The following is a 24356-nucleotide window of genomic DNA, read 5'->3' as shown; positions in this document are numbered from 1 at the left end:
AGAAGCAAACTGTGCTTCCATGAGGGCGCAGGGGCTGGTCCTGGGAAGCTACCCAGCCAGGGGGGGCAGCTGGCCCACACACCTGCAACCCCGCAGGAAGGGCATGGAGCAGACAGATAGGGCCACCACACAGGAGATGGGCCTTTCCTGCCCTCCTCCTGCCCCACCACTGGCGGCCCGGCCCTGGGGGGCTTGGCTAAGGGGGGCAGACCCCACAATGAGGTTGGGGGCTGGAGCAGTGGGGACCTCCCCAGGCTCTGACGTGGAAAGAACTGAGCAGAGATGCCGCTGGACAGACATCCAGAAGATGTTTGTTTCTTGTTCATGAACCAGAAAGTAGTCAGCAGGGCAAGATTAAAGAGGAAAATGGTACAGACCACCAAGCACCTTGGGCTAACCTAAAGGTCCGGCACCCCAACGCATATACCTCCCAGCACCCCCCAGCTGTGTGGGTCACCAGGGTCAGCTGCTCATTTACCGCCCAACCTGCCCCCTATCTCCCTCCCTTCCAGCCTCATGCCTCCTTCTAAAAGGCCAGCCCTGCTTGTTGGAGAGTATTAAACCGGACCTTCTGTACAATCTGACAAGGTCCTTCACAAAGACACTCTCACGACTCTCCACGGAGAAGCCAAGGAGCAAAGGCACCCCAGAGCTCCACCCCAGCCTGTGGTCACACCAGTGCCATCCCCCCTCCCACACCTCCCAGCATCCCCCACCCCTGCTCCCCTCCCCAGCTCAGGCACCCGGGGACCAGGCCTGGCCAGGGGCCCATCAGGAGGGCCAGCAGCGCTGTCGAGGCTTGTCCCTGAGGCCAGACAGCTCGCGGCCTGCCCGCACATTCTCTAGGACCTCACGCAGGGAGAACAGGCAGAAGGAGATCTCCTCGTAGGAGGCCCTGGCCCCGCTCTCATATAAACAGGCGAAGGTCAGGACCCCCTTGGAAGTGGGCCCAACGCATGCCAGGTCCGAGTAGCCACTGGGGCCCTCATAGATGACCCAGGGCCCCGTCCAGCTGTGGGGGTCCAGGGGGGATCTGCTCAGGTGGATGCCCATGTGAAGCCGGGCCCTGTGCCCCACTGGATGGGAGTAGAGCAGCCATGTAGGGCCCTGAGACAAGGCCACAGGGGGCCCAGGGAGCTTCAGGGTCCAGGGCCCCCTGTTCACACTGATCCTAGAGCCCAGGCCAGGCTCCCAGGGACCATACCCACATCCCTCTGTCCCGCCCAGCCCCCCACTTCCGTGGGTGTCTCCAGCCCCCTCTTCTGGGGGCTCCTGGACCCCGGGGCAGAGGTGTGGAAGGTGGGGGGCATTCCTAGTGCCCACTGACCATCCCTCATCCCTTGGCCCGCTGGAAGGCGGGGCCAGAAAACCCACGATGCTGCCCTGGCAGCCCCAGGCGGTCTCAGTCAGGGTGGGCACCAGCTCCCCAGGCAAGAATGAGGCGCCCCCATCTACACTGATCGCTTGCACGCGGCTGCCCTGGGGGCTCCGGGCATTGCAGTAGAGGACTCCGCTGGCCTGCTCACTGTCCACCATAGCCAGCTGGCACTCGCCTGAGCGCAGGTTGGGCATGAGGCCTCCGCGGTGCCAGGTGCGGCCATGGTCATCACTGTAGAAGGCGAAGGAGTGGGGGCTGGTCCTGCAAATCTTGCCGAAGCACTCTCGCCGATCCACACGGTAGGCGTAGGCCGGCACCAGGAGGCGGCCCGAGTGCAGCTGGATGCCATGGCCTGGGCCAACAGCAAACGTGGCCCAGTCTGCAGAGGGGAGGGGCTGCTGGTTACTCCAGGAAGGGGAGCCATGGCTGCATCCAGGCAGCACCGTCCTGGGGGATAGGGGTGGGGGCAGTGCCTTGGATTAGGGGACAGCTCCTGAGGAGGCCACCACCTGCCGAATGCCTCCACCCTCCACTCCCTTCAGCCGCTCTGAGTCCTCCCAGGCTGGACAAGCCTCTCAGGCCATCAGCAGGAGCCGGGAGCCCAGGCAGGCTGCTTGGCCAGGTTCTCAGCGGGTAAGTAGGTGGCCAGTCCCCACGTGCAGGTGGATGGCCTCCAATGGTGCCCAGTGTCAGCGCTGCCCTGACAGAGGGGCAGCTGAGGGCAGAAGGGTCTGGGCAGCCCCTCCTGACAATGGCCAAGTCCCCTGAGGAGGGGTCCACACCACCAGACAGCTCTCTATGTCAGCTGTGTGTCCTGTCCAGGTCTCAGAGCCTGCCCCACTCCTCTGTTTAGCTACCACCTGCCAGGGTCAGGTGGCCCCAGAGGGCAGCGGGTGGTCAGGCCCCTGGGGAAGGGGTGGCAAGAATAGAGGGACAGCTGCAGGGCCAAGCCGACCTACCTAGCTGCAGCCCTGGGCTGGGCTCGGGGCGGGTGAGGAGGAGGAGGAGAAGGTGGTAAAGGAGGGGCCCCACTTGGCGTTTGGCACTGGGGGGTCTCAGCGCTCAGACAGAGACAAGTTCAGAGAATGAAAGAACCCGTTGAGGGCAGGACTGAGGGGTTCCGAGGACAGGACGAGGACAGCCCCGCAAATGGCGTTGGTAGCCCTTAGGCTGGGTGCAGGGCAAGGATGGTAGCTGGGAGACCTCCAGCCAGACCCCGCCACCGCCCAGGGTGCAGACGCCCCCGCGGTGCGGAACCCCACCCACGCTTGGACCCTCACCCCTCCTCCCCGTGCAGATCCAGCCCCTGCGCCCACCTACCCTGCTCAGCGCCGCCCACCGCCTCTGCTGTGAGGTCCCGTACACCACCCCAGCTGCGCCCCGCGTCTCGGCTCGTCACGCAGCAGAGGCGAGCAGCGTTCCTGCCCGCAGCAATCTGCGTGGCCTCGGAGGTGCGTCCGCGCACAGCGATGAAGAAGAGAAAGACGGTAGCTGTGCGCGTGTCATGCACCGGGCAGGGGTTCATGGAGCGGTGCTCCTCCAGGGCCGCCGTCCCCAGCACATGCGCGGCGCCCCACTGCGGGCAGAGAGGCGCAGCCTCAGTCTCCCGGTCAGCGCGGCGCGACCCCGCGCTCCCCAGATGGATGTGGCCCGGAGCTCACCCGCACGGAGCCCCCCACCAGCGTGCCGATCCTCTGCACCAGGCGGTGGGCATGGGCGTCGTCGGGGCTGAGCCGCTGCTCTGCGAAGGCCAGCAGGGTGGGCCCGGGGGGCACGGGCAGCAGTGCGGGCACACGGTATGTCAGGCCGGTCCTTTCGCGCTGGAAGAGGACGGTCCGCACAGGGATACGCGGGGCCCCCATGCTCTGCAGGTGTAGGCCCCAGGACCCCAGGGTCAGCGAGCCACGCCTGCTCCTCTCTTGTCTGTCCAGATTGGGGAAGGGGCTCTGCAGGTGCCGGTCCCCAGCCCCCTCCAATCCGCCTTCCTGTGCCCACCCCAGCCAGAGACTGTGCTGTCCCCAGATCCCTCACCCCCTCCGACCAGGGCAGTCCCTACCCCACAGCCCCTGCACCCCAAATGTCTGTTGGGAGCCCAGGAGCCTGGTCAGAGCCCCTTGACCTTGTCCACCCACGTGCTTGGGACTCCTGGTCATTACAGAGCCTAACCAGTAGAAGCCCGCCAAGTGGACAATCAGGGCCCAAGGCTTTGGACAAGGAGGGGCTCAGTGTCCCCAGGTAGGGGCCCCACAACCAGAGGAGCCTTGAAGCACAGAGACAAAGCACACCGAAAAGGACACAGACGGAAAGACACACACGAAGCACGGACAACACGGGAGATGCACAGAAAGGCACATGCCGCATGCGCAAGCCAAGTCTTCCTGGGGGAAGACACCCTTCTCAGACCTGTGGGGCAGCAGTGTCAGGGAATTCGGGGGAGTAGCCAGGAAACGTAGGGGGTGGCCTGCTGACCCAAGAGGGGGACCCCAGCAGGTCTCTGGCGGAGAAGGGGCCTGAACTCCAGGGCCCAGAGGGATATCTGTGGAAGCAGGGGACCCACCACCCTGCCCCTCGGGCTTCTGAGCAAGGCTAGGGGCATGGGGAAGTCCAGCAGAGCCGCCCCTACCCATAGAGTACCGCAAATCACCCACACGTGTACCCCAAGGGAGCTAAGAGCAGCGCACGCCAGTGGGGCAGTGAGAGGAAACCCCCCAAGGGGGCCAGAGAGGTCACCACCCTCCTGCCCTGCCCCTGCCCCCTCCAGGCAGAAAGGAACCACGTGTGAGGGCAGGGCAGAGGGGGCTGAGGTTTGAACTTGAAAAGCAGCTGCTTCCACACAGTGAGGAGAGGAAGCAGAGCACCTCGCTGACAGAGACCCCAGGAGCGGTGTGCACGATGGAGAGAAGCCAGGCTGGAGGTGGGTGTGGTGGAGGCCGATGGGCTTCCCAGAGTTGAGAGCTGAGAGCTGAGAGGGGAGAGGCAAAAGGAGAGACAACAGCCCAGGCCCCACCTGCCCCTGCCCCGGGCCCCCTTGCCCACAGGCCAGGGCTTCTGCAGGAGTGACGGAGCGTGGCCTGGGGCAGCCTTTCTGGGGGCAGCCTCCTTCCCGGGAGCCTGCACCTGAGGGAGGCTCACAGGGGCAGGGCCTCTGATTGGGGTGCATTTGGGGCACACATGGGGGCCGCAGTCCCGACGGACCCCCTACCAGGGGTCTCCTCTGATTTGCACAAAGGCAAACGTGGACTGGCCCAGCCCCTGTGGAGGGGCAGGAGTGAGTATGCCCCCCCACCTCTGAGAGTGGTGGCCCATGTGCTGCGACAGTAATAGGAGGTGTTTGGGCAGCGGAGCCAACGGGCCAGGCGTATGGCAGGAACTAGACCCAGCACTGAGGGGAGGGGGCGGGGAGGACCTCAGCAAGGCCAGCGCACATCCAAGGACATGGTCTCAGGATGGAGAGTAGGGTGACTGGAATGAACACACACACACACCCCACCAGGCCTGAGGTCCCCAGAAGAGTCACCTCGGTCCAGGACCGCCTGGTCCAGCATATCAGCCCTGCCCGACTGCCCTCAGGGCCCAGCAGAGCCCCTGCCTAACTCCAGGGTGCCCCTGCTTCACTGTGCCTCTGGGGCTTCTGAGAGCAGCTTCCTGTGTCTGGGAATCCCTTGGGCCCCCTCCCCTGCTCTGCATCCAAAGAGCAACTGTGCCCCAGCAGGAAGCAGGTGCAGGTGTCACATGTCCCTCCAGGCTGAATGGACACAAGTGGGGCATTCTCTCCGCTTGGCTGGCCCCACAAGGCCTGGGACCACTGGGCGCCAGTGCCAGCAGAAGCAGGGGGCTCAGGCCCAGCCCCACCCCCAAACCCCCGCCACATAACAGAGCAACAGAGATGGAGGCTCCAGAGACCAGCTGGTCACTCTGCTCAGTGCACAGAGCAGGGCAAGCTGCCGGGTGCTTGGAGCACCTGTGCCCAGCCCGGGCCTTGGGTTTCTCCAGAGCCCCAGAGGTGCAGGCCCCTCAATCTCAGCAGAGGAGCAGGGCTCCCAGGCAGCTGGCCCTGTCCAGCTTGGCCAATTCAACAAGTTCCAGCGTTGAGTGAAGTCAACACCTGTAAGTCTCCATGCCCGGACCCCCTCTCCAGGGGCACTGCGTCACAGAAGGGGAAGCTGAGGCCTGGGGAGGAGACGGGACCCTCAAGGCAGCCTGGTCCCTGGCCCTGGACCCGGGTGAGTTCATAAGGCCATCTGCCTCAGCGGGGGCCTACCCTGCACTCCTGCAGCTGGTCCTATCCGGGCTCCAGCCTGGAGCACAAGCCAGCACAGGTCACCTGGGCCTCATCCTCGGGCTCAGCCCAGTTTTGGCCTGGGGGCCGGCTGATGCCAGGCACGCACAGCCTGCAGCTTTGCAGCAAAACGCTCACACATGGAGAGCACAGGCCATCTGCACTTGAGTCCAGTCTGACCTGAGTGCCCTATGTCCCATCCAGGGCAAAGACTCAATTACAGACCCTCCACCTGGTGGAGCGTCACCTGGGGGCCCACCTGATCACAAATGCTGGGGCAGGGCCCCCAGCTTTGGGCCCTGACACCCAGTCTGCATCCATCCCACCCTCTAAATCTCCCCTGGGCCCTTCAGGAAGTCATCCCATGGCAGGAACGGGGGGCCATGTGGAACCTCCGGCTGGAGGGCCCTTGGTCCATAAGCCCATCACCCTCCGCCCAAAGAGGGCAAGTCCTGGGTACAGATGAGGGGCAGGGGGACTCACCAGGCACAGCAGGGCAGCCGCAGGAGTGCTTGCCTCTCGACCCAGTGAGCAAAGCTGAGACAAGAGCCCACTGTGTGGGCGGGAGCAGGGAGCTGGCCGCGCCCCAGGGCTTCGTCAGGACCCAGGGCCCTCCTGCCAGCCATGAGACTTGGTGCCACACAGAGAGGGGCAGGGGTGCAGACAGGCATCCGAGGTGGGGACAGCATCAGGATGTGGCCACACAGGGCTCCACCCTGGGGGCTCACCCCCCAGCAAGGCTGTGCCGGGGGCGGGCTGCTGCCAGGGGCCACAGCTGACCTACGTGGGGGACAAGCTGTCAGCGGCCTCCAGGTCTCTTCCAGAGACGCTGCCCACGAGAAGCTGTGTGATCGCTCTGTGGTCCTCCACAGCACAGCCCAGTGCCTGCCTGCCTCTCCCTCGGGCCTCAGGAGGCCAGCCCTTTGACCCTCAGCAGCCGCAGCCCCACATCCTGCCCCTGCGTCTGGGGCCACCATCTCCTCCACATGGTGACGGCCATTCCCCCTGGCTAAGTGCCAGCAGCCCAAGGAGGGGTGGGGAGAGGGCGGTGGTGCCCGGCCATTCTGCAGAGGTGGCTCGGACCTGGCACACGTCACTTCTGTCCACCTCCATGGGCTCCAGGACATCCCCAGCCCGAAGCCTCTGCCCAGATCAAACCGCAGGGGTCTGCCATGGAGGGAAAGGGGAAGACAGGTCTGAAGGGACAGTTAACGCAGCCTCCTGCCTCTCTGGAGTCCCATGCAAGCAGAAACAGGAAAGGGTCCACCTCCCTTCTCTGCCCACCACTTCCCAGCCTGGTCTACTGAGAACCCATGCTGGGGGAAGGCGAGTCTTCGAACCCCCACATCACCTGCGCACAGTCCCCCAGCCTGGGCAGGGCCATCTGACCAGGTGCACATGGAGCCACAGAAGGAGGTGGCCCCCACACACGCCTCGTTCCCTCTTCCTGGAGGTCTTAATGTTTTAGCTAAATGCCAGCTTTTATAAACATGGAGATTTCACATGAAAACTTGTATTTCCAGCTTCTCTTGAAAAATCAGACTGTCTGCCTCCCCAGCTGCCCCAGCTCCCTAGGCACAACTCGCTGGGACAAGCACATTCCGTCCTGGTCACCGGCAGCACAGCTCACCATCCCCAACCCCAGCCACACAAAGGCCTGGGGACGTCCCTTCCAAAAGGAGATTCACACACTCTGTTCTCCCAGTTTTATTGGCTGTGTAGGACTTAGCATTCTAAACATTCCTTTTTAGGATAGACAACCCGTTCTGAAGTTCTGTTACAAATCACGTGTGCTTTACCTGGTGATAAATACCCCCAAACTTCCCTCCAAAAAGGGGGTACCAGTTTACATTCCTGCCAACCTCAAAGGCAAAAGCAAACGCCATTGAACTCCCCGGGTAGTTTCCTGTTCTTGGTTACTGTGCGGCTGAGCACAGCCTCGGTCTGCGGTCGCAGCACTCTGGTGCTGGTGGTGGTCTCAAGCCACCGCCCTCCCCCCCGACTGCCCGCTCTCTGTGGCAAGAAACAGCAGCGTCTTCTGTTTATCCCGGATTCACGTGCCTGCCCACGCTGGCCGGGCTGGGGGCCTTGTTTTCTTTGGGAGTTGGGGGAGCTGCCTAACGTTCCGGGCACTGATTGAGTCTTTCTTTAAACGGGGGTAATTTCCCCCATTTTTTGTTTGACTCTAGGTTCTTATCTATGAGCCTTACTCTGCTGCCAAGACTCCCGTCAGTCGCAGGTGGCTTATCCTGGATCTGATTTCCCTTCTCCACTCTCCCTTGGAATTTCTTTCTTGGCATTTTCCTCCAGGTGGAGGATGACAGACCCTCTGGAGGGTCTCCTGGCTGACCCCGGCTCTGCAGCGTCCGTTCATTCTTCACGGTCTCTATTCCATTTCTTTGGGAAGTCATGTTTTCCTTTTCCAAATACTCTTTTATTCTCAAATTGGCAGCAATATGTCTTCCAATCTCACAGAAAATTCATTCTTTTTAAAGTCCCTCCGTTCAATTGGTGTCCAGGGGAGCTGCTGCCTGTTCTGTCATGAGTGAGGCTCCTCCTTCTTTGAAATGCCGATTCCCCTGAGACGTTTGGACACGTCTTACCCTGAGAAGCAAGAGCGCCTGGCCCTGGTGCCCAGGCTCAGCTGCTGCGGTTCAGGGTGGAGGGCCCTACATGGAAGGAAAGGGACCCCCATGCCAGGTGGACAGGCCAGGCTGAGCCTCTGGGCTGAGTGTGTGAGAGTGAGTGGCTCTGTTTCTTGGGTGCTCCAGGCACCCGACTTTTCTTAGGGCACAGGGCACATGGTGCTGGGTGTGTGCACCCCACTCTAAATGCTGGGCCCCCAAGCAGCCAGGGATCACATCCTGCCAGGCAGGGCATCCTCAGGCCCCCACCACAAATGACAAAGAGGGTGCCTGGAAGCTGCCCTCCTCTGGGGTTGCATCCAACATGGTCTCCATGGCAACCAAGGGTGCAGTGGCCCATCCAAGCTCTCCTGCAAGTTTTCTCCTTCACTGGACATTTGGGGATGGGGAGGAGGCTATCCCAACACAGAGCCCAGCACTGACCTTCACTGTGCTCTGGCTAAACCATTCCTCTCATAAGCCAATCTAACATTTCTCAATCTAAAACTGTTCTTTGGTTGGAAACAAGCCTCATACAGCCAGAGGTGGGAAGCTGGACATTCCAGATCCTTTCCTTTGTCCCAGCTCCCCAGGCCCAACTTCAGAGTGCTCTGCAGGTGCTGAACCAGTGTCTCAGTGACCAGCGCCATGTCCCCATGGCTGGCAAACTCAGGGGAGCTGCTCTCAGCTCCTCAGGGATCCATGGCCCTGCTGCCCAAGCTCCCCGGATTCCCTGGTTCCTGTTCCTCTGATGACATGTAATTAAATAGCCCTCATTTCCAACCTGGTAAGACTACTTTTTTTTTTTTTTGATGAATAGGTTCACATCGTGAGGACAGGTGTGCCTACTGTCCAAGATTTGGGGACCTCCACCAAATAGGCCACCTCTGAGAGGATGGATCATGGGTGATCTCTTCACAGGCAACCGGCATCTGCACCCTGAGGAGCAGTGGTCTGGCAGGGCCTGGGTCTCCCGGATGCCCCAAGAGGCCTCCTCCGAGCCTGAGGCAGTGCCCATGGCCTCCCACGGATGACAGGAGAGGGGCCAGAGACACACGGGGTCCCCTCTCCGGTGCCATTCCTCTACTCCAGGAAGGGGATCTTCTTCGGGGGATTTTCCGGGAACTGCAGGGTGTACAGGTGGGCCACGTACTGGAGCTCGGGCATGACCATTCTCCGACACATCTGCAGTGTCTGATTGTCCAGGCCCGGCCTGAGGTTGTAGCCCAGGATGTCAGCCTTGCCCGACTGGTAGGGGCGCAGTATGCGGTCGGTGATCTGCAACTGGTTCTTGGGCCCACCGTCCTGCAGGCACAGAGCCTCAAGCTCGTGCCGCCGCACCTGCAGCAGCTCCACCTCTGCGCGCAGCCGCTGCGGGCCCAGCTCCGCGTGCACCTTGGCCCAGAAGGTGCGGTTGAAGTGCTGGTAGAGGCGCCAGTCCAGGGCGCACCAGCGCTGCGCGCGCTCCCGGCCCTCAGGCGTCAGGCTGGTGACGCTACGCTGGCTGCGGAAATTGAGACTGAAGGAGACCACGTCATCCAGCCGCCAGCGCAGCAGCCGCCGCAGCAGCACCATAGATTCGTCGAAGTGCTCGGCTATGATAACCAGCTGGAAGCGCTGCTCCATGGCGGCGAGGCTCGCGCGGACGTAGCCCTCCTCGGCTGGCGCGTTGTTGTCGAACCCCAGGTCGAACCACATGTTGTTCCTGGCGTAGACGTTGCTCAGGCCCAGGCTCTGGTTGTAGTAGGTCCACGGGGAGGCCAGGAAGGCTTCCAGGCTCGCGACGCCCCTGAAGGCAGGGGCGTGGTGTTTGTAATAGACGAAGGAAGACTCCAACTGGAAGACAGGGTTTCTGAGGATGGTAAAGTAGAAAGTGTCTTTGGGCATGACCTTCTGCACCTGTTTGGAGATAAGACAAGAACTGGTGACTCTCTGAGCTCCTTCTGGGCGGCCAAGGAGGCAGGTGGTGTCTTCTCCCCCAGCCTCCACCCAGCAGGACACCTGAACCTGCCCACTGCCCTTGCCCCATCACCTTCCTGCAGCCAGTCCAGGCCACCTTGCTCCCCTGCCTGACACTCTCCACCGGTGTCCAGAGTGATCCCAAAACACCTGAACCAGGCCATGCCCCACCCCCCAACACCCTCACCCTTCCCCCACTCGCCCAGGCTAAGCCTTTGTAAGGGAGATCAGAGAAGCCCCTGGGAGGAGATGACCTCTAAGTTGAGACCCGAATGACCCAGAGAAGGAGGTGCGAGGAGCCTCCCCACCAAAGGAGACAGCACGTGCAAAGGTCCTAAGGTGGGAAGAACTGGCAGGTTTGGGAACCAGGAAGAAGCCAGAGAAGAGGGAGAGAGCAGCAGGCCTCTGACTCTAAGAGCAACACCTGCGACCTGCAGTGGGGAGGGAGGACTTCGGGCTGTGCGGAGGCCCATGCCAGCCCCCATGCGAGGCCGCAGCCAGGTCCCTGCATGCACACACCCCACGGCCCAGCGTCTCCAGCATGCCAGCCACCATCCCTCTGTGCCACAGTCACACCACAAAGCCCAGGGGCTGCGGGTAGCTGGGGCTGAGCCCCGCCCCTCGACCCCGCACCTCCGGAGGGCTGAGCCCCGCCCCTCCCGCGCCTCGCGGGGGGGGGGGGGGGGATGGGCCCCGCCCCCCGCACCTCCGGCAGGTTGAACCGCAGGTGGTTGCACATGATGTTGAAGTGCCGCTTGGGGCCGCTGGGCTCCACACCCTCCACGTAGCGCGCCAGGAAGAGCCAGGGGTAGCCCAGGTGGAACTGGGAGCCCACGGGCAGCGCCACCGACAGGTTGTGCGTCTCGGCGAAGCGGAAGAGGATGTTGAGCACCGTGCTGCTGGCTGTCTTGTGTGTCTTGAGGAACATGACGTTGGTGATGGGGGGCCCCTCAGCCTTGTCCCCAAGGAAACTGGGGGGAGAGCACAGCCTCCATCAGTGAGGGAGCCCCCTTCTGCACTTCCCCACCCGGAGAGATCCCAACCCAGCAACCCCCAAACCGGGGGCCCTCAAGCCTTCTCCCATCACCATGCTCCCCTAATCCAAGAACCCCCAACCCCCGCTCCCTGACCTGGTGACACCCCAACCTCAGCCCAGCCACTGTGCTCCCCTTAACCTGGATACGCCAGCCTGGCAACCTGGAGGACACTGGCACAAACCCACTGTGGCCTCCATGGGGCACCAGCTGCCACACACACACTGCAGGCTGGGATCCCAGGCCCTCGCACCCCTTCTGCCTCATGACTGCGGCTCCCAGGGCACCCAGCATAGCTCTGGCCTTGTAACTGGGGCCACATGTCCATCGTTTCTTGGCTGACTTTTCATGCCAAGACTGGCAGATCTGACCACAGGTGTCCACTCCTGTGACCCCATAGTGATGCCTACCCAGCTGTGGGCTCCAACCTGGAGCAACAGGCCCCCTCCCTACCCTGATGCAGGGCCCCAAAACAGGGCTGGTAAGAGAGACCCAGGATGGTGAGGGATGGGGTCCAGAGGCCTGCACCAGCCCCAGGGACCCTCGGGGACAGGCAGAGATACCAGGGGGTTTTGGCATTCCCTCTTCTTCTGTGGAGATCCAACCAGGGGTAGGGGAGGTTACCTGGGGTCCAGGACCCTCCCAGCAAGCAGGCTAAAGCACTGGGCCTGGGTGGCCATCCATAGGGACCCTGGGCTTCACAAAGGACGTACCACCAACCAGTAGGGGAACAGAGGTCTGGACCTCCCCAGCCCTGCCTCCCAGCACCCAGTCACCCTCTGCACACAGCAACTCTACCCAACCTAGCCTGGCCCAGGTCCCATCCTCAGGTTGCCCTCCCCTGAGGCCTGGGCAGCTTATTGCCATGGGAGTCACCAGGAGGCCCCCAGGAGGCTGGGTGACCACAAGGAAGGGCCCAGCCCTCCTCTTATAGATGGGAGTCTGGTGCCCAGAAGGGATGTGAGGCCTGCCACAGTCACAGCCAGTGCTGGGTGCCACTGGGAGGTGGGCAGGCTGAGGTCCTGCAGCTGCCCTGGGAGGGGGCAGAGCCCAGATCTCAGATCACCCAATGCAGGACTCACGACATGAGCAGCCTGATGTCCACATTCAGGAAGATGGCCAGCAGGAACACAGTCAGGGCCAGGAGGAGTATGGCCTGGAAGCACCTGTGGGTAGGAGGAGCCCTTCAGCCCCCGAGTCAGAGGCCCGGGAGGAGCCAGAGCCACCCACCCCTACCCCCTCCACCTCCCCATCATCCATGGAACAGCTTGTCTCCAACAGCGGCCGTGCACTGGCCCGTGGGCACCCTGCAGTGAGGGGATGAAACCTGGGCCTGCAACTCCCTGAACAGGGCCCCTGGGAGACTGTGCTGTGACTGGGACCCCCGAGCTCCACCCCGGGGGCAGGCACATCTAAGGAGGGGAGGGGAGGGGCCCCCCAGAGCTGCCTGGGTGCCAGGAGCTTAGCAGGTGGGGTGCAGGCCATGGTCTCTGGGTTGGGACACCCAAGGGAGACGCTGAGACCAGATCAGGGAAGAGGCAGGGCTGGGACAAGCGATGCCCCACACAGTGAAATAGGGATCCCCCCATGTCCTGCCATCCCCTAGATGAAGAAGCTGCAGTGGATTGGGCATGAGGGGCCCCCCGCCCCTCTACCCTGAGGGCCGCTTTGGACTATGGGGTGTGGGCCTGGGAAAGGAAGAGGAAGCCCCAGGCAGTCTTGGCCATAAATGTCACCCATGTGCAGGCCGCCCCGAACTTACATCCCTTACCTGGGCTGCCCCAAATCCCCACAGGGGGTCCAAAGGCATTGCCATTGCCAAGGTCCAGACCATGGTTCCCCGCCGGCCCCAAAACCCACCCCTTGCAGCAGACGCAGCACCTTCCACCTGCTCTGGCCTCATGGCCCCACAAAGTGTCCGTCTGCCTATCGACTATCTTGACCCACATCTGCTCACCTCCTTCTTCTCCACTCCTGCCCCACAGCCGCCTGGTCCTCCTCATGTGTGTCCCTGCCCCTGTGGTCCACTCTCCCTCAGCAGCCCAAATGACCCTCTTATGAGAAAGCCCAACATGGTTGATTAAACCCTTGATTGAACTCCTGAATTTAAAAGTCTCCTCTGCTAAAACCCTCCCCATCACTCCCTGGACAGTGCAAGTCCTCCCGGCAGCTCCCTCCCCACCTGCCTCCTCCCCTCATCACCTTCCAGCCACTCCTCACACATCCAGCCTCAGGGCCTCTGCCCTCACCCAGGGTCCAGAGAGGTCCCCTCCCCAGCTCCCTCCCCTACTGCAGACTTCCCAGTTTGAGCTGGCTTGGGGTGCAGGGGCCGAGACAGGTTTGGATGTGGGGGCAGCAAATCTGTTGAGTGTGAACTGTCCTGAGACCCCCTCAAGAGAGACCAGGCAGTGGCTGGAAGAGGAGTCTGCAGCTCAGGGAGTTGCTGGGACCAGGGCACCCATTTGCACATCAGCATAAAAATGCATAGCACAGGCCTAATCAGAAACAACAGTGGATTTTCCTCACCAATCCAGAAGTTTGGAGAGGGAAGCTGCTGGTTCTGGAAGACTCAGCCCCACCCCACTGAGGTTATTGGCATCTCTTCCTCACCAAACTTGTTGCCTCATAGTCACAAGATGGCTGCCAAGCTCCAGACATCAAGACATGAAGCACCCAAGAGACTTTTAGAAGACTCTAGCAAAAGTCCACTTCCATCTTGTTGGCCAAAATAGGTTACATGGTCACCCGTAGCTGCAAGAGGGTGCTGAGAAAGCACTGTTTAATGTTTACAGCCTCTGTGGTGGGGCGGGGGCGGAGGACACACAGAAGGTGGTGGATGTTGGCCTCAGCTATATTTATGCAAATCTGTGAGAATGGTGGTCTGCAGCCTGGACCCAAGCTGGGCTTGCCCGTGGAGGCAGACACGTCTCTGAAGGAAATACAGGGCCATCTCAGATGTGGCCTGGCTGGTTGCCCAGGACCCAGGTGGCCCAGCCAGCAGCAAGGGGTTCCTCACAGCCCAGATCTACCCAGAAGTCAGGCCTCCCTTTGGTCCCAGTGCCCAGGCTGCAGGCACTTCTCAATGTTGGATTCTGCACAAAGAATCACAAGCTAGCTGGCCCCAGACATAGCCGCCAGCAGCACGGTGCCACCTGACTCAGCTCGCCACCTGTGGGCCTGCTGCAGAGCTTTGGAAAAGCCAGCGTCCTCAGGGCCGCAGCTGTTCTTCTGGCATTTGACTGATAAACGCCTGCTGTGGCCCAGGTACACTAAGGGCACAGATCTGCATCAGGGTACTTGGCCCTGATTTCCCAGTGAGCAGACCAGCTGTGTGGCTGCTGGGCGAAGACCCACCCAGACCCTCTCACTCGGGAGGGGCAGCACTACCGCTGCAAGTCTCACCTGTCACCTGCAGACCGGAAGGCAGGGTCTTCCTCTGCCTGAGACAGCCTGAGGCCTGCGGTCTCCTCTGCGCTTCCCTGCCCCCACCACGCCCTGCACAGCCTCACCGTCCAACCAACAGGTGGCACTGATGACTCAGAGGGAAACTGATTCACACTGTTAGTTCCCCACCTTGAGTTCTTGGAGACAAGAGGCACCCACACAGACCTGCACGTCTTCACCTTGACTCTGCCGATAACAACATGAAACTAGGATTCTGAGAGGTGACCCTGGGAGAAGCCACCCAGCCCAGGCCCCTGTCACCAGGCATCACCAGGATGGGCAGGTGCCAATCTCCTGTTCCAGGACATGCCTGGGAAGGTTTCACAACTGTCCTTCCCAGGTCAGTTCCAAGGTTCACAGCCTTCTCACCAAAACACCTTCCCCACTCAGCTGCTTCCCAGGCCCTCTCTAGGCAGATCTGAAGTCAGAGGGTGAGCCTCAGACTTTCCCATGTTGCAGAAGGAGAAGGAGAAGGAGAAGGGACAAGAGAGGGATCCCTTGGAAACTAAGTCTGGGGCCTGAGTCTCTGCCAGGCAGGGCAGCCAGCCCTCAGCTCCAGCTCGCAGAGGGGCAGCTGGTACCAAGAAGGCCTCTGGCAGGGGAACAGAGGGCATGGTGGGGGCTGGATAGGAGGAGGGGGGCTACACCACATGGGTTCACAGCCTCTCAGCGCAGCAGGTCAAGTCACAGGTGTGAGAGGACCGGATGCCCCACCTGGATTCAAAGAGCTTAGCATCTGCAGTGGACACAGGAATGAGCTTCCCGACTGGACTGGGGCTTCTACATAGGGCTTTACAGTGTGCATAGGAGTGTGACAGACAAATGGAGGAAGAGGAATTCTAGCCAAGGACAGGCACGAGGGAGAAGGAAAAGGCAGAGCCTGGTGCCTTTGTTGGGGTTGGGGGTGATGCTCGGATAGCAGGGAGACCACAGTCAGGCCTCAGTGAACCTCTCTAAACTGTCTCGAAACTGAAACTTGGAAGTGGATTCACATTGGCCACTGCTAAGCAGAAAATGGCTGTTCATGCCCTGCCTGGGTAGGGGTAGGAGGGTGCAGCCTGTCCCCTCAGACCCCTCTGGCCCCCTGGCCACGAGCCCAAAGCAAGCAGCAGGTCCTCACCCCCCACGCTCAGAGTGGGAGACCCAGCAGCCGTGGAGAGCCAAGACACGTCCCACAGAACACTTCCAGCGGAAGAAGCAGGTCAGGACAGAGCAGCAGCATCGAGGGAGGGGAACTCAAGTGCACACCAGAAACCCAGAGTGTGTGCTGTGCAGAGCTGGGGAGACAGGACTTTGTTACAATGGGGCCTTCCCGTGGGAGGCAGCAGGTCGCTAAGCCCAGGGTCTGCACTCTCTTCAGTCAGACTGTGGGCGTCGGAGCACTCGACACGATTTTGACGTCTTCCTTACACGCAGGTCCTGTGCCTCTCCTATCTGTTCCAATCTGCTAGTTTTTGTTGCCATAGTAAATGAAGTATTTATTCACATGCCATTTCTTGGTGCTTATCGCTGGAGCAGAAAGCCTGTTTGTTTGTATCATGTACATTGTATCCAGACACTTCCGCCACTTTATGCCCCACCTGTGGCCAAATTCTAGAATTCTTGGTGGTGTCCCTACTGTCTGGTGTGACAGGGTGTTCCAAGCCCATCCTGTATACTTGCCAGCCTGGGACCAGCCACATCTCCAGGAAGCCCTGGGTCCTACTGGTAGGAGATGGTCTTTAGGGACCATAACCTGGGGTCTGGGGGTGCTCGCTGCTCTGGGAAGGTCATAGTTTCTGGGCCTTCTCAGTCAACAGAGCTGGGAACTGCACACAGAAATCCCTGTGAGTTCACACCCACACGCCCAGCTCTGATACAAGGCTATAGCTGTTCAATGAACCTCTTCCAACTGCATTTTGTCCCCTCCTTTCCACAGGATCGTGAGCTCAAAGACACCCGCGGGAGAACCACAACACCCCACCATCACTCATTCGCTTCATCCATGCCTCACACGCATACCCTGGAGGTTGAGCCGTTTGTCGGCACATACTGTCCCCTCTCTCCACCTGTTTTAGCTCCTACACCATCTGCATTTCCAGGTCATACAGACATTATGCAAGCTTTTCCCACCCCACCTCACCTTCATGGTACAAGTAATTCTCTCCTTAATGGTCCCTCCTGTTCTTCTAAGGAAAGAGCCCAGGATCCACCTCAGAGAGACTCCCAGGAGCCAGCAGACAGACTGGCTGAGCCCTAGCGAGCACTAGAACCACAGTGGACTGGAGCTCGTCAGACGTGCTTACACCCAGGGTGGGGCTGTTGGGCAGGGTTGCCTGAGTCAGTCTGAATTAGCCGGCTGCCCCGGGGGCTGCAGGTGGGGGGCAGGGGGCAGCAGCAAAGACAGAGGGAGACAGTATGGCCAGCGCAGGAAGCGGTCCCGGTCGAGGGCGGGGTTCCGGGGGCCTGGTCACCTACAGCAGGGTAGAAGGGGCAACCAATCCCAAACCACACAGAGGTGCACACTGTGGTCCTGGGGTCACGGGGCTCCTGGGCTGCAGTCAAGCCACTTCTGCCAAACTCACGAGGCCCTCCTGGGGAAGGCAGCTCGGTGTCCCCTGGGACCTGAGCACCATGGCCGCGGTGGTTTTATGACCTCCTGTAGTTAGCATTTAACTCCTGCTGGGTGAGGCCAGGCTGACCTTACCCCTCCATCTCACCCAGGCCTCGCTCTGTTCCGCCACATAAAACCCTTCCGCAAATACGGCACGTTTTACCTGCCCCTTCAGAGTTGTTTAATGACTTCCAGCACAAGCTGGCCACCTGTTCAGAATTTCTGCTTTAACGTTTACAACAACCCTTTGGCCTTAAGGCAACAAGTTCTCCACAGCTGTCCGGGAACAACAAAGTCTTCAGAGAAATCCCTCCTTTCTAAAGAGAGGCTCTTCTGTACACCAGAAACTGACACGTTGTAACTGACTATACTTGAATTTAAAATAATAGTAATAACTACATAAAGAGAGTCTCTTCCTTTGCAAAAGACCCTTCAGTCCCAAGACCCATGGGGTCAGCAGGGTCGTGGGTGTTGGACTGGTGGGTGGTCAGCCCAGCAGGGCCAACGCACTTAGCGGACCTCGGGGACCAGCAGGGAGCCACTTCCGGGATGCACACGGGCAGTGTGTTCTGCCCAGTGGAGAGATGGGTGCCCAGGGGCCTTCAGCCTCCTGCACCTGCCCCACACACGGAGGTTACTCACAGGCATCCCTTCCTTAAGGCGAGCCCAGTGGCGGCGCAACTTTGAGGGAACTATTTGGTGTGTGAATGACACGTCAGCACAGCACTTTTTAAAAGTTGAAAAGTAATTAGAAAAATATTTTTAAAGGGTTCAGCTGCTAAAAGCTTTTTGAAAGCCAATAATTATGGAAAAAGTGATTCAACGCAGCTGAAAATTACAAACCACGTAACCTTGCTTCGAGAGCTGTTGGCCAGAAAGACCTCGTACGATTCCCAAGGACCTGGCCGCACAAAGGGTTCTCCGTCAGTTTCCCCTTTCGTTGGGGCTGGCCTGCATCGCTCAGTGGTTAAACACTCAAGAACCTCCAACTCCCTGTATCTGGAACCCAAGGGTGGGGGCTCTGGGCCGCATCCCCGTGGTGGCCCTGGCCCTCTTCAGGAATGGGGCTGGTTTCCTGGGGTGGCCAGGCTGATGGGGTCTCCCGGACACAGCTCTGCTCCCCTTCTGGTGGCATCTAGTGGGGAGAGCTCAAGGCTACTGGCCCCCGAGGTCCAGGCCTTGGTGAGCAGCCGGCTGACCGCTGAGTGTCCCCAGGTGGGGCCCTTCAGGGAGAATTCCTAAGCATCTGGATAAAGATCTAAAATTATGGGTAATAAACAGTCTCAGGACATCCCATCTCCAACTTAGGGAAATTGTTGTTTTGGTGGCTTGTTTACTATGAGGGACACTCACCGGGGTTGATGAAAATGGCCTTTTTATTGCCAGGATTACACCCTCACCCCTGCAATTCCATCTGACCAGCTGTCTAGGCACCTCAGTGGGGCTGCAGGAGGGCATGGAATCAAATGTCTGACCACCGTTCACTGGTCAATTTTAGCCAAAACCTAGAAAACAATCCTAAACCTAACCTCAGGGCCTTACAAGTCACCCCCAAAGTATCCAGCACCACACCTGGCCACCTGCCTCTCTCTGGACCCAAATAGGGTTTTTGAGAACAAGTTCTCCCTCGGCTGATCCAGGGCCCAGCACAGGGCTCCTATGTAGGAACAAAGTCGTCAGATAAAGCCACCCCCACAGTGGTCACTGCCTGTTCATCCACCCATCGTCCCTTCAACTCATTCTTGTTGAGCCCCAAGTGGCCTGAAGGTCATGGGGACAAGCTTGGGAGTGGGTGCCGTGGGAGCATTTAATTAGCAAGGGCCGAGGACAAGACCAAAAAGTTACTCAGGGCTCCCTTCCTACAGACAAGCACTTGGCTGGAAAGGCTGCGTCCTCCCTGGCTCAGCCACTGGAAAAGGGCAGGGAGGTGCCAGAGCCAGGTGTCGCAGCAGGGCTGCCCAAGGTCTCCTCGGGGCTGTCAGTGTGGTCAGGTGGGTGGAGGCCAGTGATCAAGAGGCCGTCTAGGACCTTCCAGCCCCACAACTGCCCAGCTGAATGCAGCCACTGGGGGCTGTGCCAGGCAAGATACTTGCTGAACCCTGATAAACAGCACACATCTCTTCCTGTGGCTGGATCTCTGGGGGGCTGTTACAAGGTTGCTGATGCAAGGGGAGCCCAGGGTGGCCACGTCCCTGCTACCCAACAGGGACCTCTGAATCCTTCCCCCAAACACCACTGTTCTGGGCCCAACAGCCTAGGGTGGTGTTTTCTCAACTCTGGACTGCACCACATTTTCTATGAAGTCAATTCAGGGGATCGCACCATCAGTGCCAGGGGTTGCAGCCAAGACTCATAGACTAGAGCAGAGTAAATATAGGACAGAACAAAGCAGAACCAAAAGAAGAGGCTCTGGTAGACAGGCGGCTGGGCTGCGCTGGGCTGCACTGGGCTGGAACAGAGACAGTAAATGTGGACTGGATACCGGGTAGAAACAGTAAGCAGGCTGGACTAAACATGGAGGAGAAGAGAGTGTGGAGTGTGGGCAGGCCACCTGCCCCTACCCCACAGCCCCTCCCTCTGGGGGGACACGGAAGCCTCCACCCGGAGCCCCCTCCTGCCCGCCTGCCCGCCCGCCTCCAGCACCAGCTGGCCGTGTCTGTGCCAGGACAAACACAAACGTCTTAAAGACAAGTTTCATTCTCCTTGATGCAGAGAAGAAAAAGGACTCTCTTCCTTCCTTTTTCACAGAGCGTTGACTCGAAACCTGGAACTGCGAAATCTTCCTCTGCACCTGTGAGATGTGTGTAAATCTTTTTAAAAAGCTCCACAGCCTCTTGTCAGCCTCACAACGGGGACCATGCGTGCTCTGCTGTGGGGAGGGGTCCGCGCATTGGTGAGCCCCCTTCGTGCTGTTTGATGGCCCCCAGACCATGCCAGACCCTTGACTTCTCACCCTGAGAAGGAGGCCACACCTCAGGCCCCCGTCCCTCCTCAGCCTGAGCCTCCCACACTGAGCCACCTGCTCCTGGAGCCCAGAGCCCAGCAGGCGGGCAAGGACCCCTCAGTGACAGGCCCTCCCGTCTCAGCACCACACAGCTGGACGCCTCTCCCCCTGGCCTGCTCGCCCCTCCTCATCTGCAGCCCTGAAGGCCCCATCCCTTCTGCAGCCCCCAAACTCCCTCCTTTGGGACAGCATCACGTAGCCGCTGACCTTGACCAAAGTCTTCCAGGTGCCAGTGCACCCCGGGTTGCCGTGAGCTGGGGGCATGGGGCCCCTCCTCTGGCCCTGAGGTGACAGCATCCAGACTCAGGACTTGAAGCGCCTGGAGCTGCCCAAGGGGAGAGCCGCCACAGCAGGGGTGTAAACGTGGTGATGACACAGCCTCCCAGCAACGGGGGGACATGGGGAGGATGGGTGGCAGGCCCCCATGTCCTGGGCTCCCCGGAGCTCCCAGCATGGTCCCCGGGACTCGGGCTGCCTCAGAGCCTCAGGTGAGCCCCCAGAAAAGAGGCCACATCAGGTCCTGCTTCCCTAGACCCCCACAGACAGCAGCCTCCTGTGCCCACCATCCACCCTGCCTTGCTGGGGCAACATGACGCTGGTGGGGTCACAGCCCTGCCCTCTGGCCCCTCAGGGTGGGCCGCTACCAGGTGTACCTCGGGCAGGGCCAGTGGTCGCTGCCTTTGCCACAAAGGCAAAGGTGAGACTGGCATTCTGGTGCCCCTCTCTCCAGGGGCCCATGATGGGGGTATGACACAAGGCAACTGGCAGAGTCCTCTCAGGGTGCATTCTGGGAAACTTCTTTGGCTGGGAGAGTGGCCCTGGGGCAGACCCGGCCTGGCCCTCTGGAGGGGCCAGGCCACAAGGCCAGCACAGGGAGCATGCAGACTCGCAGACTTTGGACCTGCAGGACAGGCCTCAAACAGGGCAGTCAGCCCCGCTGGCTGGGAGGGCCAGGCCACTGAGCTGCACAGTCATGCGGACAGTGCTTTCCGGGAGGCATGAGCCCAAGTGTCTCTGGGGGTGTGTCTTTCAGCCAGTGGATTCCTTGGTCCACTCATGGACAGGGAAGCTGTGAGGTCCAGTGTCCCCAGTCCTACAACCCCGCAGCACAGCCCTCCTCCAGCATGAGCCCTGGAGCCCTGCCCCAGCAGCTCCAGCCCCCAGGGACACCTTGGCTCAGCCAGCTGACTCTGTGGACACCTGTCCGCTGCTCACAGCACTGACCACATGGGGACAGAGTGTCAGGTGTGAGGACATGTTTCAGCCACAAGCCAGGCTTTTCCCAAGAGCACTGGTGACTCCTGACAGAGCTAACTGTCCCAGCGATCCCAGCTGGGCTCCCTGTCTGAGCTCCACACCCTCCCTCTGGGCTCTCCAGCCTCCCCACCCAGCCCACACGTGGCCACCAGAGTTGTGCAGCAGCAGACTGTTGCCAGGTCCTCCTGCTCTGTCCCTTCCCTTCCCTTCCCATCACACTGCCCGCCCAAAGCTGGCCCAAGGACCTGGAGCCAGATTCACACAGATCCCCATGGATCCACACAGCTCTCCACAGTGTCACACAGCCCCCCGACAGGGACACACAGCCCCCCACAGATCCACACAGTTCCTCACTGGGTCACACAGCCCCCCCACAGGGTCACACAGCCCCCCAGAGGGTCACACAGCCCCCCAGAGGGTCACACAGCACCCCCACAGATCCACACAGTTCCTCACTGGGTCACACAGCCCCCTCACAGTGTCACACAGCCCCCCACAGGGTCACACAGCCCCCCAGAGGGTCACACAGCCCCCAAAGTGTCACACAGCCCCCAAAGTGTCACCCAGCACCCCCACAGATCCACACAGTTCCTCACTGGGTCACACAGCCCCCTCACAGGGTCACACAGCCCCCCACAGGGTCACACAGCCCCCCAGAGGGTCACACAGCCCCCAAAGTGTCACACAGCCCCCAAAGTGTCACCCAGCACCCCCACAGATCCACACAGTTCCTCATTGGGTCACACAGCCCCCTCACAGGGTCACACAGCCCCCCAGAGGGTCACACAGCCCCCAAAGTGTCACACAGCCCCCAAAGTGTCACCCAGCACCCCCACAGATCCACACTGTTCCTCACTGGGTCACATAGCCCCCCCCACAGGGTCACACAGCCCCCCACAGGGTCACACAGCCCCTTGAGGAGGCACTTCTCCTCAGGTCTCAGCACTTCAGGGGATGTTTGTCCCCAGAAACAGAGCTGACTTCAAATAACCAGATGTGCAGGTTTTCAGGAGGCCTGGAGCCAGTATCCCAAAGTAGGGACTTGGGAATATTTGGGTGCCCATTCCAACAGCTGCTGTAGAGTCAGCAATTCTACAGCTTTGGTCTGGGGTCCCCAGCAGCAACAGGAGCCTGGTGGGGGTTCCCCCAAGACAGGGGTGGCCCCAAACCCTGAGGCAGCTGAAGAAGGTGTGTGTCTTAATCCATCACAAGCCAGGAGACTCACGGAGACCCCTCGTCCCACCTGGCGGAGAAAGGCTAGCCTCTGCTCCAGGCAGCTCCTCTGGCTGGCCCACTGTTGTCCCCTCTCTGTCCCCGCTCCAGGCCAAGCCTGCCTGTGGGGGTCCCTCTGTCCCCAGGGCCGTGGGGCCTTCTGCTGGTCAACAAGCCAAGTGTGCTGGACCAAAAAGATGAGCCTCCAGATGTTTCCACAATTTGAGGAAAACAAATAAAATGTTCTGGACGGTCAGTGCCGTTTAGAGCTGTGGGAACAGTGATTTTGTGCAGCTGAAGTGACTCAAGAAGCCCCTTCCCTTCCTTCAGGGGCTTTGAGCTGAACCCATGAGCCTGGGACCCTCCGAGTGGCCCCTGCCCCGTCCCTGTGTCCTAACAACCATCTACGGGACTGACCACAAACCCGTCCAGTTCTCCGCAGGGCAAGCCATGCCTGCCATGCGAACGAGAGGCTGGGGCAGACAGCAATAATGGACGACAGCCCCAGCTGTCATATCTCCCTTCTCAGCCGGCCCTCCAGGGATCCCCTGCCTTCACCGGAGAAAGGGGAGTCATGTCTTCAAAGGGGCTGGTCAGGCGCAACCCCTGGCCCGCAGGGAGGGTGGCAAAGGGTGAGGGGAGGGAGGGCACCTGGAGGCCCTGGCAGCTCCCAGAAGCACGTGGGGTGAGCCAAGGAAGTAAAATGAAGGTACTTCCAGACCACACTCACCTTCCCTCCCAACCATGTGGAGAAACTCCCTCTGTAACAGGGGTGAACTGTGCTGTTTATCACCCAGAGCTGACAGGAACTGGCGCCCAGACCCCTCGAGGGGGAGCTCCATCCAAGTGGTTAAGGCCCCCCAGCCAACATCCTAAAACGCACACACAGATAGCTGGCCCTCCAGTGTCCCGGGCTCGGACTGGGGACTCGGCCGAGGCTGGGAAGCACCCCAGGACTGCTGCGGACACAGGGACCCAGCCACAGCACAGCGACCACAGGACCGAGGCCAGCAGGTCCCGGCCCTGAGCAGCCGCACACCCAGGCCGTAAGCCCAGACACCAAATCGCCTTCTCCTTCCTCCTCCTCCTCGGCCCAGCCCACATGCCACCCCGACCCCCAAGACCAGAGAGGCCCGGGCCTGGAAGGACCAGGAAGTGTTCTCGCTGTCTGAAAGGAAGCCCAAGGAGGGTGAATTCAGGGAAGTGCTGGTAGGGAATATCCCCAAATCCACAGCGACTTCCTTTCAAAGACACCCCCAGAACGACTCTTTCCGCCAGGTTCTCGACATCCCAGGATTAAAGAAGCGCTTTGCCTGCCTGCGCTGACCCAGCGCCCCCACCGCCCTTACCTCTGCAAGCTGCCCGTAGCAGACAGCATGTTGTCGGAACCTACAGGAAGGCAGGCAGTGGGCAGGTGGCGGGCGGCCCAGGCCAGACCTGCTGCCCTACCCTGGCTGGCAGCCCCAGGGCACAGGCACCGGACTGGGTGGGGCGCTGCGCAAAGTACACACCTGACTCCCAGAGAAGCTCACCTGCCTGCTCAAGTGTGAGGCCATGCCCTCCACCCTCACC

The 24356-nt window shown here is 60.5% G+C and overlaps 2 protein-coding genes and 1 long non-coding RNA gene across 4 annotated transcripts; 1 reads left to right on the top strand and 2 right to left on the bottom strand.

The window, feature by feature from the left end:
* Positions 1-771: 771 nt before the first annotated feature.
* On the bottom strand, positions 772-3240 carry NEU4 (neuraminidase 4). Its single transcript, XM_006209163.4, has 3 exons — positions 3040-3240; positions 2699-2954; positions 772-1757 (listed from the first exon to the last, which is right to left on the bottom strand). The coding sequence occupies exons 1-3, from the start codon at positions 3238-3240 to the stop codon at positions 772-774; spliced, it is 1443 nt and encodes a 480-aa protein (XP_006209225.2).
* Positions 3241-7363: 4123 nt separating this feature from the next.
* On the bottom strand, positions 7364-24243 carry GAL3ST2 (galactose-3-O-sulfotransferase 2). Of its 2 annotated transcripts, none has more exons than XM_015243512.3 (4): positions 24134-24243; positions 12357-12440; positions 10947-11211; positions 7364-10180 (listed from the first exon to the last, which is right to left on the bottom strand). In XM_015243512.3, the coding sequence occupies exons 1-4, from the start codon at positions 24160-24162 to the stop codon at positions 9365-9367; spliced, it is 1194 nt and encodes a 397-aa protein (XP_015098998.1). In that variant the 5' UTR covers positions 24163-24243; the 3' UTR covers positions 7364-9364. The 2 variants fall into 2 exon arrangements, with proteins under 2 accessions (XP_015098998.1, XP_072816779.1); XM_072960678.1 differs by lacking the exon at positions 24134-24243 and adding an exon at positions 16841-16883.
* Positions 16394-20143, top strand: LOC140696282 (uncharacterized). The gene is made up of 2 exons (XR_012072429.1): positions 16394-16425; positions 20060-20143. It is a non-coding gene; the product is annotated as an uncharacterized lncRNA (long non-coding RNA).
* Positions 24244-24356: the final 113 nt, after the last annotated feature.

Source organism: Vicugna pacos, chromosome 5, assembly GCF_048564905.1.
Source record: "Vicugna pacos chromosome 5, VicPac4, whole genome shotgun sequence".
In the NCBI taxonomy this organism is placed as follows: Eukaryota; Metazoa; Chordata; class Mammalia; order Artiodactyla; family Camelidae; genus Vicugna; species Vicugna pacos.
The sequence above is the reverse complement of the archived record's forward strand: the minus strand, read 5'-3'. Positions and strand labels throughout refer to the sequence as shown.